The 16249-nt window shown below is 47.9% G+C and overlaps 1 protein-coding gene across 2 annotated transcripts in view; it reads left to right on the top strand.

The window, feature by feature from the left end:
- The window catches only part of ZCCHC7 (zinc finger CCHC-type containing 7), a 93742-nt gene that overhangs the window by 53330 nt on the left and 24163 nt on the right, over positions 1–16249 (top strand). For both annotated transcript variants that reach the window (XM_030969018.1, XM_030969017.1), the window contains exons 5-7: positions 8357–8400; positions 9537–9662; positions 10669–10839. In XM_030969018.1, the coding sequence (XP_030824878.1) occupies positions 8357–8400; positions 9537–9662; positions 10669–10839 (341 nt within the window). The remainder of the gene's footprint in view (positions 1–8356; positions 8401–9536; positions 9663–10668; positions 10840–16249) is intronic.

The raw sequence follows: 16249 nt of genomic DNA, 5'->3' as shown, positions 1-16249 counted from the left end.
AGCTTTAAATCTGGATTTCATTGCAGGGAGACGTGTCACATTGTTGGCACATACCTTACACGGCTTCTTTTAGCCACAGGGCCTTTGGCACATCACACACCCACAAGAGCAAGGTTCTGGGGACTTTGTTGTCTCTTTTTTATTTACATTTATATTTCATACATTTTGTATTTGTGATAAAAGGTGCAATATGCTGGCCAAGCAGCCACGACTGTGGATCCTCTCTACAGGGCAGGACCGCAGCGAGGGTGCTCCCCATGCTCAGGGTGTTCCCCAGGGTGTTCCTTCAGGCTGAGGGTGTCACTCAGGCACAGGGTGTTGTTCTCCATGTCAGGGTGCTGCCCAGGCTCAGCAGGCACCCCTGCATGCGCTGCAGACTGCATGAGGTGCAGCAGTGCTGTGCCCCACTGGGCTGGGGGCTGCAGCAGCAGGCACGGCACACACAGCCCTGCCCAGGGGCTGATTTGGGGCTGGGGGCTCCCCTGGCCCCAGCCTGGCCTCGAGGAGGCCGTGCACCCTGACAGAGCCACCGCTGAGCAGAGCAGTGTGCAAACCCAGGGCACACAGGGAATATTTCTGTATCTGCTCTGAGGTGCCCCCAGGGCAGCACTGACTGTGACCCTCATCCATGGAGGAAGTTTCCTGGACTTCAAGACAGACTGGAACCCACAGAAGTGTGGAATAGATTATAGAGAGCAGTGCAGGTGTGTCACTTGGTGAGAAATTGAGAGTTTGGGGTTTTTAGTATGTTGTGGATGGCAGCAAGATGGAGGGCACAGGGTGTCATCCTGGGTTTCTTCTTCATGTTTCTTCTTCCTCCTTCTCCATGGGTTTGGGGGCGTTCTGTAATTGGGCAGAAAAGTCCCCATTGCAGCTCTTTGGGATCAGTTATTGGGTTAAAAAGGGAAATAATCCAGGTGTCAGCTCTTAATTGGATAGTTTAGCTTTAAAGGACCTTGGAACAAGACATTGTTGGCCATTTTGTAGCGCTTTTCCAGTGTGCAGATAAGAGAATGATAAACAAGAACCGAAAGACCAAAAACACCCAGTGTGTCTCTCTTGCCCAGCACAGAACCACTCCAGGAGGGTCTCCCTGGACAGGGGAGCCCCAGGGAGGGCCCAGCAGAGCCCCAGGAGTCGGGAATCAGTAACAGGTACCCAACACAGGAGCAGCGCGGTGACAGCCTGAGGAGGATAGGATGCTCTGAGGAGCCCTGTGCTGCTGCTGCTGCCACAGGGCTCCTCAGAGCATCTGTGACACTGCAGCCCAGCCCTCGCAGCCCCACAGCCCTGCCGTACCCCTGAGCTCCCTGTCCGTCCGTCTGTCCGTCCCACAGGGGCTCGCTGGGTACAGGTCTGCTGTAACTCAGGCTGTGACCACAGCAAATCCTGCAGACACCTTGTCAGATGAACGACACTAGAAAACAGAAATCATTACTCCTGTTTTGAAATTATAATTGCATCTCCAAATGGTGAAACAAATGGTTTAAGGGTTCATAGGGAATTTAGGATAGTTTAGGCAATATATATGTGAGCATATGGTATTCATTATTCTACTCGTACGGGACTGCGATAACTTAGACCAGTCTAAGACCTTTTTGGGCACTAACATACTCTGAAATTTCCCTTTTTTTATTACTGTACTTTTGGGTTTATCCCTGTGTTCATTTTCTCACAGGTAATTCTGAGTTAGTATTTATTATTTTTCTCTTCACCAAGGATTGGAGGAATCTAAAAGGTATTTCAGACAACTCAATCAAATAGCTAAAAAGGTTTTCTCTTCAAAGTAAAGTATTATTCACTTTTCAGTCATATAGAAAATAGTCCAAAAGTGAAATCTTGATGCACCCGATGAGAACAATAGATTTGTATTCAGCCTTTCCTTCTCTAAATTAGAAATCACAGTATAGACAATGGGATTTCTAAATCATATATTATACCTTATTCTCTGGTGGGAATAAAATGTTCATGTTTGCCTCCTTTTCTCTGTTTAACTTTGACTGCTGTGAACACTAGGAAGAATAACCCTGCAGCTTTTCTTTTCTTTTTTTTTTTTTTTTTTAATCTATTCACTTTATACTTTTCAGACAGATTTTTCCCCGGGGTGAAACAAAGGTTAACTGAAATTTCCTCTGTTGTGTACCTGAACGAATCAGCAGTTTGAGAAGGAAATCCCATTGATGGGCAAAGAGAGTGACAGGCTCTATTTAAAGAATTCCCCCGACTGTGTGGTAGACCAACCATGCCATGAATTTAACTGTTCCTGTGGTCCCCATACTTGTACCCACCAAAAAGAGAGAAAAACCTACTTTGTTCTGCAAATGTTGCGCTAAGCTTTGAAAATCATGAGCCGCTGAGTTTTGTGAATTAACATGGCCAGCAGTGGCCAGTGCTGAAGGAAGCAGTGTTACAGCACAGACAGAAAACAGACAGGAAATTATGCACACTTACATAATGGAAAGGGCACCCTACGTGTTCATGTTTAGCATGTGTCCCTGCATTTCAGCAGTTTGGTGGTACAAATATTCCACCAAAATATGATTTACAGAATCTTGTCTTTTGCTTTGTTGGCTGCACATTTTTATTCCCACTTGGTTCATGGGGCCTTTACCCACACAGAGCTGCTGAATAAATGGATCTGAGGGAGACCCAGAAGGGCACACGTGTGGAGGGGGCGTAGGAGGGTCAGTGGAGAGGCTGTTTGGCACAGAAATGGGGAACAGGGATAAAATATGGTGTCAGGACCTGACTCCATTACAGAGGCAGGATGCACCAGCACTGCAGCGATTTCTGCAGTTATTACAGTGTGCTTGAGCACCATCCCTGCCTGCTCAGTGCTCTGACCCCATGTGTGCTGTGCTCGGCGGTGTCCATGTCAGCCACTCCATTCCCCCAGCTCAGCAGACACGCTGCTGGGGGATGCAGCTCCAGCCCTGCCCAGCTGCCAGGCCTTTCCTCTCTGGCAGGGATGGTTAACTCTTCCCCCATGGGCTGCTCAAGTTTGTCTAAAGTAACTTTTACAGCTCATAGGGGGGGTTTCCCACTTTTGCAGGGCTGCTCAGAAGTGTGTGAGTCTCTTTTCCTGTTTGAATTCTGGTTTGCTTTTGGCCAACTCTGCCTTTGCTTCAGTCAACTGCTTACATTTTAATTAATTTCAAAATGGGTCCAGTATTGTTAGTTGGATTTTGTGATGCTTTTCAAAAATGGCAGATAGAGGTTGCTAAAAATAAAGCATTGCAGGGATTTCCCTACTGCCAAAACATCTGCACATTACTGGCACATACATGACTTTAGGTATGAAGGGGAGAGGCGAGAGAGCCTCTTTTTGCCAGGAGAAAATGTCTCAAATTGAACTTCTGTCAACAATTCCATCGACTGATTTCCCTGAGGGAGATATGGATCTCTTTGAATGCTGTCTTAAAGAGATATTGACAGGTATTCCATTGAGCAGCAGGTGTTTTGTTTTTAGGTAAACCGTCTCTTTGTTACCAAGGAAAAGTTGAGAAATCCCGAGAAATGTCTGAGAAAAGCGCACCAGGGTTGGTGCTGCTCCCCTCCACGGGGCTGTGTGAGCAGCTGGGGTGTGCAGGGGGGGCTGCAGCCCCTGGCCACCCCTGAGGAGGGGTCCCTGCGGGGACAGACCTGGAGCTGCTGCCCTGGGAGCCACGGCCAGCATGAGCAGGAACAGCCTCCTGCCCCTGGGGCAGGTGTGCAGGGAGCTGGGCACGGGGGCGGGCTGCACACCTGTGAGACACACGGACATGGCCAGACACACGGACAGCGCCCTGCGTGCGCACACAGACAGAGACAGACACACGGACATGGCCAGACACACGGACAGCGCGCTGCAGACACACAGACACACACAGACACACGGACAGCCCCCTGCACACACACACACACACAGAGCACCCTGCAGACGCACAGACACACAGACAGTGCCCTGCACACACGCACAGACAGACACACAGACATGTTTATCTGCTCCTGGAGCACCTGTGCCCAGGTGCAGGTGTGCCGAGTGCCGTGCCCACACACTGCCACATTCCTGTGCCTTACAGGACCCGGGCTGGCGAGCCCCCCTCGGGTCTGTTCCAGGACAGTGCCTGGCTGTGCCCTGGCACCCTGTCCTTCCCGTGCCTTTGGGGAGCAGGGCTGCTTGGGCACAGAAAATGTGAAGCTCATTATAGCAAGCTCCATTACCCCAAGAATCATCTTGGGTCACACATAATCAGGAATTTTCAGATGTATGTAATATGTCACATTGGGAAATTCTTACAGATCCAGTGATTTTTAGGGGTTTTAAGGCTCATAATTTTAAAATGCTCTTCCACTAGCAGCACAAGCGGTGTCCTGGTAGGGTAAATATTGTTCAGAGATATTCTGAAACAGTCCTTGCCATGGAGATCTTACAGTGGAATATAATTAGAGTTCTCTATTCTGTAATATGCTACATTAATTAGCAGTCAAAATCCAATTTTTAAAGCCCAGCTTTGAAATGTATTTGCCCTTCAGGCCCATGTATCATTGTGCCACAGCTTGAAGTGTCCCGTGTTACAGGGCTGATCATAACATAAAATAAATAAAATACATCTCGTCGTGCATTTTCCAATTAGCAGGAAGGGGGGCCATGACCACTTGCCTCCTTCTTTTGTGAAAAGGGTTGCTTTATTTTCAGAGTGGGATGTCCAGCTCTGCAGGTCCTCTGTTGCTGAGGAGGGTGATGACACAAGCCCTCGCAGGGCAGGCAGAGCTTGTGTGAGGCCGGGTTTTGTCCCAGCCCCGCTGAGTGGAACAGGAGGGTGATTTTGGGGGGTCACAGCCATGCCCAGCAGCGCCTGCCCCGCCTGGCCGGGGCAGCCCCATCAGCTGCTGGGTCCCTGCTGGAGCAGCACGGCAGATAAGGAAATTTTGTGAACCCTTCATTGTTTCTTCTGAGTCAGGGTTTTGTTCCACGGAAGCAGATTGTTCCCCCGGGCAATTTCAGGTTTTGACTGCTGGTCCTCCTTCTCCCTCCTCCCCTCCTCTCCCTGTCTGGGATGAAAGAGGGGAGGTTTGAATGCTCATTGAACAGTGGTCCTAAATCTGGCTTCACCCCGAGCGCTGCTCAGAAATTTACATTTTCATGCTGGTGGAAGGATACATGTGAATCTCAATGATCTTTCAAAATTTTTCTTTAAATAAAAGCAAAGCTGTTGCTCGCCATTCATCCCATTGTGCAGGGGCAGAGGACAGCCAAAATGTGGTACTTGATAAAGGGAGAACCTTGTGCAGGGCTTCCATTTTCATATAAATGGTGTGTATTTTACATCCTCGTCCTCCCTGATCTGCAGTTTGACAACACCATTTTCTCAAAGTATAAATACAAGAAGTTAATACAGGAAAGTCTGCTGTAATTTTTTAGAATAGAAATATATATAATCATAATACAGGAATTCATCTTAATATTAAACCTAGGGTAGAAATTAATATAATTTTATAAAGGAGATAGCATTTAACAAATGAAAATAAGGAAGATTAAAAGCACAAATATATCAAAGATGTTCTTGTTTTATTTAACTCACAGAAAGCTTTAAGTAAATTTCATATGTGCAACTTCTCCTCAGAAAAAGGGGAAGATCCTGACAGAGATTGTCTGAATAAGACTTTGAACTCCTGTATTCTGAAGAATATAAATAAAACTAAAGCAAATGCAGAAACAAAGCAATCAGAGCCCTTCCTTGAGGCAGAAATCCACTTTCTGTGTGCATGCCCACCTTGAAAAGACCATGAAGTGCTGTGACGTGGCGCAGGCAGCGGCCTTGGAGGACACCAGGTGCAGGTGTCGTGCCAGGCTTGGCGAGGGATGGAGCTCCCAGCAAACCCTGTGCCTGCCCAGAGCCGCCCTCTCTGCCCCAGGTTGTGGTCGCGGGGTGGGGAAGATGATCCTGGGGCAGCCCGAGGGGTGGAGACCCAGCTGTGGTCCCTGAGCCACTCTGGGTGGATTTGGGGTGCCAGCTGCCCGCCTGCCCCGGGCAAAGCCACGGGGAGGCTGCTCCCACCTGGGTGACAAAAGAGGTGACAAGTCCTGCAGGCTGCAGAGAGGTGGCATCAGGGGACCCCAGCACCCCGAGGTGCTGCTGGGCGAGCCAAGGGAGCAGCCAGGACAATGCAGGAGTGGCCAGGAACCACCCACCACTGGGATTGCCTGCAGGACACATTAATTCACCCTAATAAGCAAACAAAACCAGAAGGAAGGGGAAGGATCTGTCAATTTGAGAAGACTTTTGTGATTTATTTTGTGATCTAGAGCCAGACAAAACACTGTGGTCAGCGAGAAATATTGCAGATTTTTCTATGTGTCTCTACAGCAGGATTTCTACTTGGTTGCAGAAGCAAAACTCTCCCTAGGTGTTTCAGTCTGAAGAACTTACTGTGTGTGAAAACAAAGCCTTGTGCAATCTATTGCGAATTAGAATTAACTTTTATATCACCAAACAGATTTAGTAAAGGGAGATTTGGTTGTAATATTTCATTCAGCATTAAAGCTCTTATATTTATTTTCTGAGTGGAGCAGTTTTAGCTTCTTGTATTAGGAGTATTTGAATCATTGTATCATGGTTTTCCCCCGTGAAGCTGGGGATTTTGACAGTGAAGAAGAGAAACTTGGTTGGTTTGCCCTCAGGAAGGACATGCTTAGTGATTAACAGGAGTTAATTCGCTGGTAATTTTGATCTGTGACCATTCTGCATGTGCATTTCTGTGCAACACGGCACTTGCAGTGCTGACTGCCAAGGCAGAGCTTTGAATTACAAATACCTTTTTCTTTATGAATTAATTTCCTTAACAGGCATTTAAGCCATAAATAATGCACTGAAATATGACAGCGTTTCTTTGCTTTTACTGCTCAGCCTCAGAGGGTTTGGTTTTCCCAGGAGTGTGCCCAGGCTCGCTGCTGCCTGGGGCAGGCTGTGTCCCTGTCCCACCCGCGATGCAGCGGCACTGGGCTGGCCCTGCCGGGGCTGCTGCGCTCCTGGCATGGCACTCACCGCGTGTGCCACCACTCAGGGTCACTCCTCATTCACAGCACGTCATTAACTGCCCAGTTCGTGCGCTGTCAATGTCTCGGTGGCAGCATGAGCAAGTGTTGAGAACAGAAATACCTGAGGGCGTTGCTGAGGTGAGAGCATGTGCTGTGAGCCCTGACTGCTGGATGAAGAGCAGCAGTAACCAGGGGCTGTGCTCCAAAGCACCTGAGTGACACACCTCGTGTCCCGACACTACATCACACGCCTCAGCCAAAATTACTGACTTCTTCAGTAGATGAAGGGGAAGACATAAAATTATAGATGGTACAGTTTTAGTTTGTAGTCATCCACCTTCTAATGGAAATGAATAGTACAATCAAAACTGGAGACATTTTTGCCGTCTGTAAATGGTAATGATGTTGTGATTTTTGTTAGTAACGCGGATGCCTCAGATTGAGATGCAGGATCACGATGGGACAGTTTGCATTGAAAGGTGTGCAGACGTGCAGGATTACTGTGCACACAGGTTGCAGTGCTGGCTGTGAAGCCCAGAGCCATGTGCTGGGGTGGATCCTCCGGCAGCGGTGAGGGAGCCCAGCTGTGTGTGTGTGCAGCCCGAGCGCAGAGCCGTGTGCACATGCAGGATTTCGACAGCTCTGCCTGCATCCCTGCTCCTTTAGCTTGCCGCCCTTCCAGTTCCTTCCTGGTTTGTTTCTTTTCCCTCCTGCCAGCCCAAAGGCTGCATGTGAGAAGGTGATGGCGTGACAGTCGATACTTCAGTGTGTCCTCCTGATTTATTGCACGTTACCAAATGCTGTTTGGAAACAGATTTGCTCAGCTTACAGTCTGGGTGTCTGAGGTTGTGCTCAGGCATGCTGGCATGCAGCAGTCAGGATGCAGGGCTGGTGAATTGGCACGGAGGAAAGGTGTGAGCTCTGCAGAAACTTCTTGTTCCGTGTGCTCCCACACTTGCAGCCTCGGGGCTGGAGCTGGGCACCCCCAGGAATGCAGGCAGGGGCAGCTCCAAGGGCTGCAGTCAGGATCTTGGGAGCCCATGCCTCTGGAAGAATTAAATCCCCACCTGAATTTAAACCCCAGGGGTCAGGACAAGAGGGTGGTGTCAGAAAAACTTCTCTCAGTAGCTGCACCTGTGCTGATGCTCAGGTGAGGCAAATTTGGTGCCCAGTGGGTCAGCAGCTTTCCTTTACCAAAGACGGAAATAATTTCTCTGCTTTACTGCATCAAAACCTGTTAGCAAGTTCAATAACTGCAGTAATCATCATGTTGACTGTATTATAGAAAAATATTTATATAAAATAAATATAATTAATTTTAATTTTGTTTTTCAGGAGAAATTGATGTGAACTGGTCGATCTCTCATAAAGACTTAGAGGTAAATACAACCAAATTTTCCTATAATTCTTTATTTTGTTGCTTATTAACAAGCAGAATTAAGTAAATGGGATTGAAAAACCCCTCTGTGGTGTTTTTGTGGGCAATTAGCAGTGTCCTCTCACAGGGGGAAGGAGTTCTTGAGTTGGGGCTGGCAGAGGCAGGAAGGGACAGGGGTGCCAAGAGTGGCAGTGCTTCCACAGACCTTGCAGGGTGACATCAGCTCTTCCTTCCTGGTGTCTCTGGAGCCCCAGAGCTGTTTGAGGGCAGCATGGCCCCTTCCAGGCAGCCCTGGGAGCCAGCAGAGTGTGGAGCCTGCGTGGGCTCGTCAGGGGCAGCGTGGGGACACTGCGGCCCAGAGATCCCAGGCGAGCTGCTGCAGCATCCAGCAGGAGTGAGCTTCAGCTGCTCTCTCCAGCTCCTTCCCTTTCTCCTGCCAGTGTCCAGTACAGCTGGTACAATCAAGTGACATTCACAAATTCTTTCCCTGAGAAGAAATGGTATTTTTATACCTCTCCTGTTCACTCATCCACAATTTCATGTATTTTTTTTAAACTTGTGATGTTTACTAGGCAATGACAGTTGAAGTTAGGATTTTCAATTCTGGCTGCCTATACAGAAAGTATGTGTGAGGTCACTGGGAGAGAGAGTTGTTTCCAGCTTCTCTTTTTCTTTTTTTTCCTTTTAAAGTCTTTCTTTACAATTGCAAATTGCAGATTTCATCCAGACTTGTCTAGCATTGTACTTTGTCCAAGCAGTTTGCCTTAATAAGTGAAAGGGAATATGTAACTTGCATTTGCAATTGATGTTAATTTTATTTGTGTTCTGGAGAAAATTCCAGCTTGTTGTGACATAGCACAGTAAGTAAATCTTGGCTAATTGAGGGAAAGCTTCACAAGTGCAGTTTTAAATAGCAAAAAAGAATGTCCCGAAGCAGAAGTTCGAATGAGAACTTTCCTTCCAGACAAAGCAGGTTTCTCTGTAGCAGAATTACCCATTCTAAATCTGGATGTGTAAATTGTACATGGGAAACATTAGATTTCTGCTGGATCACTGCCAGCAGTGACCTTTATAATTCCCAGTTCCCTAAGCACAGAATCTCAAGTGGTAAATGCATTTCTCTCTGTGTTTCACCAGGCACAGATCTCCAACTATGCGGGCGTGAGGCACAGCAGCATGCGGTACTACAGAGCGGACAAAAACGTTACTTGTAGGAACTGCCACAGACCAGGACATTTGTCCAAGAACTGTCCCACTCCAAAGGTAAATGCAATGCTTAAATCACTTGAACATTCAGCTGTTTTCCTAATATACCTTTGTGCTTGCTGTTAGAAGCGTTGTTTCAGTGGTTTATCCTTTCTTTGAAGCTGTCCTCTGAGTTGCAGGGTAGATTGGACAAAGTCAGTTTTCTGTGTGAAAGTATCCCTCTGTTTGGCAATGTCATTGCTTTGATTGTTTTTATAAAAGAAAAACGTGTAGAATTATATCATATAGAATCATATTGAGTGGCTTGTGTTGGAAGGGACTTTAAAGATTAACTTGTTCCACCCCCTGCCATGGGCAGAAACAACTTCCACTAAACCATATGGCTGTAAACTGGGAAAAAAAAAATCAAATGCCATACAGAAACACCCTTTTTTTTTCATATGGTTAAACAGTTGGCAAGTGTAAAATATTTTGTAATTGTACTTTCAACAAGGAGAATCTATTGAATCAGAAATACAGCCTTAGTAAATAAGTGAAAGCAGAAAATATAATGAGCCATGGTATGAACAGTGTTAAAAACCGTGGACAAGAGAAAACTGGAACTAACTTTAAGAAGCTCAGATGGGTGCCGCATATTCCAAAAGTTTGTCCTGTGGTTAGGGGTTGAAAAGTCAGTCAGTACACTATAAAGAAGTGGGAGCCATTGCACGACAGCCTGGATTTAGCAACCCTCACAACAGAATCTGTGAAACCCTCGGTCCTTGCGGCTGTTACCCACAAGGACACTCAGAATGAGCACATCCCTCACGACCCTCAGGGGGAAACACCCTCACTCACTGGGAAAATTGGCTTCACAGAGGTGCAGGTTTGGCCTCAGAATAACTGGCTGTGTGTTACTTTTGTCCCTCCATGTGCTGAATTGTGTGAGGCTGTGCTGCAGAGTCTGGATGGCAGCGAGTGCCCCCCCAGCTCCCCCCAGCACAGCCCCTGCGGGGGCCACAGGGCTGGAAGGATCTACTGGAACACTGTCACTTTGCATGATTCTACTTTTGTTTCTCCACAGAAAGTTCCCCCGTGCTGTCTGTGTGCAGGGAGAGACCATCTGCAGCACAGCTGCCCAGCACGTTTCTGCCTGAACTGCTGCTTGCCCGGGCACTATTTCAGGGAATGCCTGGAGAGAGCCTACTGGAACAAGCACTGCAACCGCTGTGACATGAAGGGCCACTATGCTGATGTGAGTATGGCCCTTGGCACAGACACCAGGCCTGCTTTGGTGTGTGTCAGTCAAAAACTGCATTTACAATGGCTACAATCTCTTCCTGATACTGTGATTTTACATGGCGCCTGTTTGTATATGCATATGAAAGTGTTTAGTCACTGCTTTACACTGTCAGAGTTTTCATGGAGAATGGTTGAAAGAAAACAAACCAAAGCATTGTCAACACCTGGTCTTTAGTTTGGTTCAGTTCAGCAGTGGAGGACACAAAGGTCCTTTTTCCTGGGGAAGGAAAGGGGTAGGGAGGTTGAAATCAGGAGACGCAGTGCTGCAAGTGTACCGGGAAGGAGTAAAGAGTAACTCTGATGCATCAGGAATTCCAGATCCATAGTGCTTTCACTGTGATCAGATATTAATCAGTGAAAATACTATTAGAGAGAAGTAGTTTGAAGGCTTTGGGTTTGACAAGATCTACTAAAATAAGACAGAAGAAAATGAATGGGGGAACAAACATAGTTGTCTCTTTCATCTTGTATTACATTATTATGGTCTCATATGTCCCCAAAATTCAGTCCTATATGTAGCAGTCAAGCTTTCATGATATTTTTTTCTCTTGAATTAAACAGAAATAAGAATAAAAGGCAAATTGTGATAATTTTGGCATACATTCGCCTTTCAGTTTCTAACTATAAATATGGCCTGTATGTTTGGTTTTCAAATACACCTGTGAGATTCCATAATTTTTTTAAATAATAATTTTAATCATAATTTTATGAAAAAATCCATTTTTTTGAAACTCAGAAATATTTGAATCTCTTTCTAAATGTCTCCTTCCTGCCTTTATTTTTTCTGTTTGGTCAAAGAGCATGTCACAGTGGTACATGAGATGTGCAAAGGTCAGCTGGTGTATTTGGGAGTTACTATTTTGTAGGATATTTGAATGTGTGCCAGATGTACTTTTGCTTATAGCTAATGTGCCCACAATAAAGAATATGAATTGTACGTTTCTGCACCCTCACTCTGATAGGCAGTGAGACAAAATTGCAAACCGTAATGAAGCGTCTTTTCTTTGCCTTATTTTCTCTTTTTTACATTTTATGACATCGGTTTCATAAACTGAGGTTCTTTTCTTTAAAGAACTGTGAGTGCTTATCATACAAGTATTGAAATCCTACCTGAGCAGTAGGTAGGATTAGGCAGGTTATCAGGAACATCACAGCCTGTATTTTTTCTGCTCATTTGGGTCCACCTTTAATCACAAAGGTTTTTCTTTGAAACTTTGGGCAGTTCTTGTGCACTCCTGCATGGGAGGTGTGAAGCTGCCTGTGTCATTCACCTGGGTGAATACTGGGGCATCAGAGCAGGAGCTTACCTGCCCAGTCCTCAGAGAGAGAGATGGCATGGCAGAGCAGAGGCAGAGCAATCAAAACCAACAGTAAATCTTTCCTGAGATCAGAGCAGAAAACCTGTGAAGCCAACAGGTGGTCAAGACACAAAAGGCACACTTGGACAGGACAAGGTTGCTCCTCATGGCCTCAAGGTGTTTTTTGTATCTGGGATGTTCATAGTGGAAGAAAACCAGGAATGTTCCCATACTGAAACCTTACTTTGTGGAGGGGAGCACCAGAGAAGTCAAATGGAAGAGAACGTGAGTGTTCCTACAAATCTGTAAGCACTAGCCCGTTACCAAAACTGGGTAACAGCCAGTGTCTGGGTATCTGGCCAAAAGCTGCAGGGGAGCACGAGGGTGAAACAGCCCAGCCATGGCAGCAGGCACCTCGTGCTTGGTGCCTGAGTGTAACTGAGTTTTTAGTGCAGGGACAGCGGGTAGGGGATGTCCCAGGGAGAGCTGGGGGTCCCAGACTGCCAGCTGCACATGTGCACCGAGCCAGGGGGCAGGAACCATGGTGGTGGCATGTTGGGATGGGTGCATAAACATAATACACATGGGGTGATTCAAGGCTGTTTTGTAAAGGAATTCCCACTTCTCATGGATCTCTGGAGTTCTTCAAAGGCGCAGGTTGACAAGCATGTGTGTAAACATGATCCAGTTGACACAGTCTGCAAACTCCAAAAGGCGTTTTACAAAGTTCCTGGCCAAAAGCTTTCAAGCAAACTAAACAGGCATGGAGTAAGAGGATAAAGGTGGGATATGCTAGTGTGACATGGAAAGGGTCGACAGTGGGGCCACAAGAGTGGCTGAGAAGACTGAATGACTTACAGAGTCAGTGCTTGAGCCAGCTGTGCGGAGCTGCCCAAGAACTCTAAGGGTCAGAGAGAGAACACAATAAACTGGCAATTGACATTGAGTGGCGATAAATGTAAAGTAAAACAATCCCATCTTGCCATATGGAATAACAGGTTCTGCATATTACTGTTCAGCACTCCAATCCTAGTTATGAGATATGATTCCACAAAAAAATCAGTTTAGTCTTCACAAGCTGTAAAAAAGAAAACCAAGCTGGTGAAACGTTAGGAATCGTCAGGAAAGCAGGAGCACCTGGGCAAAGCTTTGGTCCCTGTCTTCTGTATCCCTCAGCATGGCCACAGCTCCTCAGCCTGCAAGGGAGGTGCCAGAGGGAAGGATCTGTAAAGAGCTTCAGAATCATCTGTGATGGGAGACAGTGGTCAGGGGTTATCATTTCTTCCAGTACACCTGGCAATAGAAGCCAGGTTGAGAAGAGACAGTCCAAGGTGACTCTGTGTGGTCAGCAGCAGACCTGGAGGCTCCTTTCTGAGAGATGCAGATCTGCCCTGCCTCCAGAGGAAATGGGAGCAGTTCGTGGGAGAGAAATCACGCAATCCTACAACACCAGATTGGAAGGGACTTCATGGATCACCTGATCATCACTGCCAACATTTCTTGGCAAAAGCATGGTCTACACAAGACAGTCCAGCCAAATCCTAAGAGTGTCCACTTCTGGGGAATCCATCACTTCCCTCAAGAGACGATTGTTCTCATCGTGAAAAGATTTCTCCTGTGTCCACCTGAGATCTCCCCAGGAGTAACTTGGAGCTATCACCCCTTGTCTTTCCCATGTGACTTCTTGTAAAAAAGGGAAATCTCCATCTTCTTGTTACCAAACGTGTAATGAAATGCTTTGGATGCTCAAAGGAAGTTGTAATTTGTCCTTCTCAGCAAGTTTACTCCGCTTTACTGTAACACAGAGGGTGCAGAACAGGCTCTTGTGCACAGTCTTGCAGACTGACTTCCCACTTTGGTCCAGAAGTGAATGTGAGGCAGTTCAAGGTACTTCACCTTGTTTGCTTAGGAAACATTCACAGTTATTTAAACCATTTTAAGGTCATACATTTATGCCCTGCTAGATCAGTCTCTTCTCCTGAGATAGTGCTGAGAACATACAGAGTCCTCTTTGCTGGAGGTGTTCTGGAAGCAGCCCAGCCTCGCATGGTTTCCTTGGGAGGGTTTTTGACTGATCCAGTGGCAGTTCAGTGGATGTCATGAGCCTTGTGGTTGGTGTGCAGCCTCACCTGCCAGCAGCTGGGCTGGGAGAAGGGCTCCGTGAATCTGCAGGAAGCAGGCAGAGGGGCAGTGTCTCCATGTATACCTGGGGAAACCAGCATGCAGGTGCTCGGTGAGCTGGATGGCTCTCCAGGAGCTGGCAGACAGCAGTGCCCAGGTGCTTGGTGCCCTGTAGCCATGCTGTGTGTGATGGCCCCATCCGAATGCCCAAATACCATTGTTGTCAGCACTCCTTCCCATGAACCAGCTGGGTGCTTCAACTGGCATCTTCTCAGTATATTCTGAGAACATTCTGATCGTGCAAACTGCCGCTGGCCTCTTCTCTCCAGGCAGGTTCCTTCAGCCTTTGTTGTTTCTGGCACACTGCGCTGGGCAGGGCTGGAGGTGCTGGGCTCATTCCACAGGAGCAGCTGGCATCCATGCGGCCCGTTTTCCCTGGGCACAGAGCACGATGTTTGCTGTGTCTCCTGAGCTCCCCAGTGTCCTTCCCCACGCTCCACCCCTCTGGCTGTCCCCATGCACCCGAGGGTGAGCACACGGCCGTGCCACCAAGGCCAGGGTGACACCGCAGTCACCCAGCCCTGCCCGCCCAGCACCGGCAGCTGTTTGCACTGCCAGCGTGGGGAGAGGTCTCGACATCTGCTTGTGCAGGAGTGCCTTTGAAGAGAAGCATTGTGTGTTTTCCGCGGCAGTTCCCATGCGGAGGTGATGAAAAGTGTGTGTTTTGGCAAATCTTTTGTTTTATTGTGGTGGCTTGCAGCGGGGCAGCTCCAAGCAGCCGCTGCCTCTTTGACAAAGCACCAGAGGATTCTGTTAAAAAGTTGTGTTTAGTAATTGTAGTCGTCGTGTCAGACCATAACTGACTCGGAGCTGAAGGATTTTTGCGAGATGAGTAGCTATGCCAGCAGGGACCCAAGTCTCCTGGGCCAGCCGCGCTCTCATTAAGATTTGCCGCTAGCCGTGGCGGTGTTCGGCAAGTATGTGACGTGCATGCTGTTATTGTATGCTTGGCTTGTCAGCCTGCAGCTTTCTGACACTCACTTATGTCACTCTTTATTCAGAGACGAAGAAGCTTTTGATAATTTGACAAGACAAGCTCTTAAACGATCTAGGTCATGGCCTTCACTGTCTGTGATTGTGAACATATTTCCTGAAAGCCCTGTCACTCATCACAGCTACATTTTCTCCCGGGGAGCCGCGGGCCCGTCCCGGTCTCCTGTCAGCGCGTGCATTTTGGTTATTCATACGCCAAATACAGTAGCGGGCTCTGCTCGCCTTTGGCCGGCGCTCGCATGTTAGCGGGGCTAATCCTTCGCCCGCGCCCGCGTCCCGCCGCGCCGCCGTCGAGGGCCCTCGGCGCGAGGCAGACGCCCGGCCGAGGGGAGCGGAAAGCAGCAAAGGCCGCTTAGTGCCGGTTTTGTGTTTGCTCATTGTTGTGGAAATATGAGAACTGGTGGCAAGGGCCTCGTCTATTGAGCTCTCGAGTCCCGGTCTGCTGTCAGGGGCTGTTTGAGATTGAGTGTTTTATTTTCTTTGATGTTCACATTGGAGAATAGGGAAGTGGGAATTAAACAACAGATGCATTAAGCCGTTGTTCTGGTAAAACAATAATTAGCACCTGATAAAATTCAATATGGGTCAAAATGTGCAGCACCCAGTCTCGATTCTCCCATTATGGCGCCGTGCAGCGGGTCAGCCTCAGGCACGAGTGGCCGCCCTTGCACAGGGCCGTGGCAGCGGTGGCACAGCTCTGGGGACAGCAGTGGCCCTGGGGACAGCAGAGGTGCGGCTCTAGGGACAGCAGTGGCTTTGGGGGACAGCGGTGGCTCTGGGGACAATGGTGGCATGGCTCCAGGGACAGTGGTTCTCTAGGGACAGCCGTGGCTCTGAGGGACAGCGGTCGCTCTGGGGACAGCTGTGGCACGACTCTGGGGACAGCAGTGG

This window comes from Camarhynchus parvulus, chromosome Z (assembly GCF_901933205.1).
Source record: "Camarhynchus parvulus chromosome Z, STF_HiC, whole genome shotgun sequence".
Lineage (NCBI taxonomy): Eukaryota > Metazoa > Chordata > Aves > Passeriformes > Thraupidae > Camarhynchus > Camarhynchus parvulus.
This window is presented reverse-complemented; position numbering and strand designations above follow the sequence as displayed.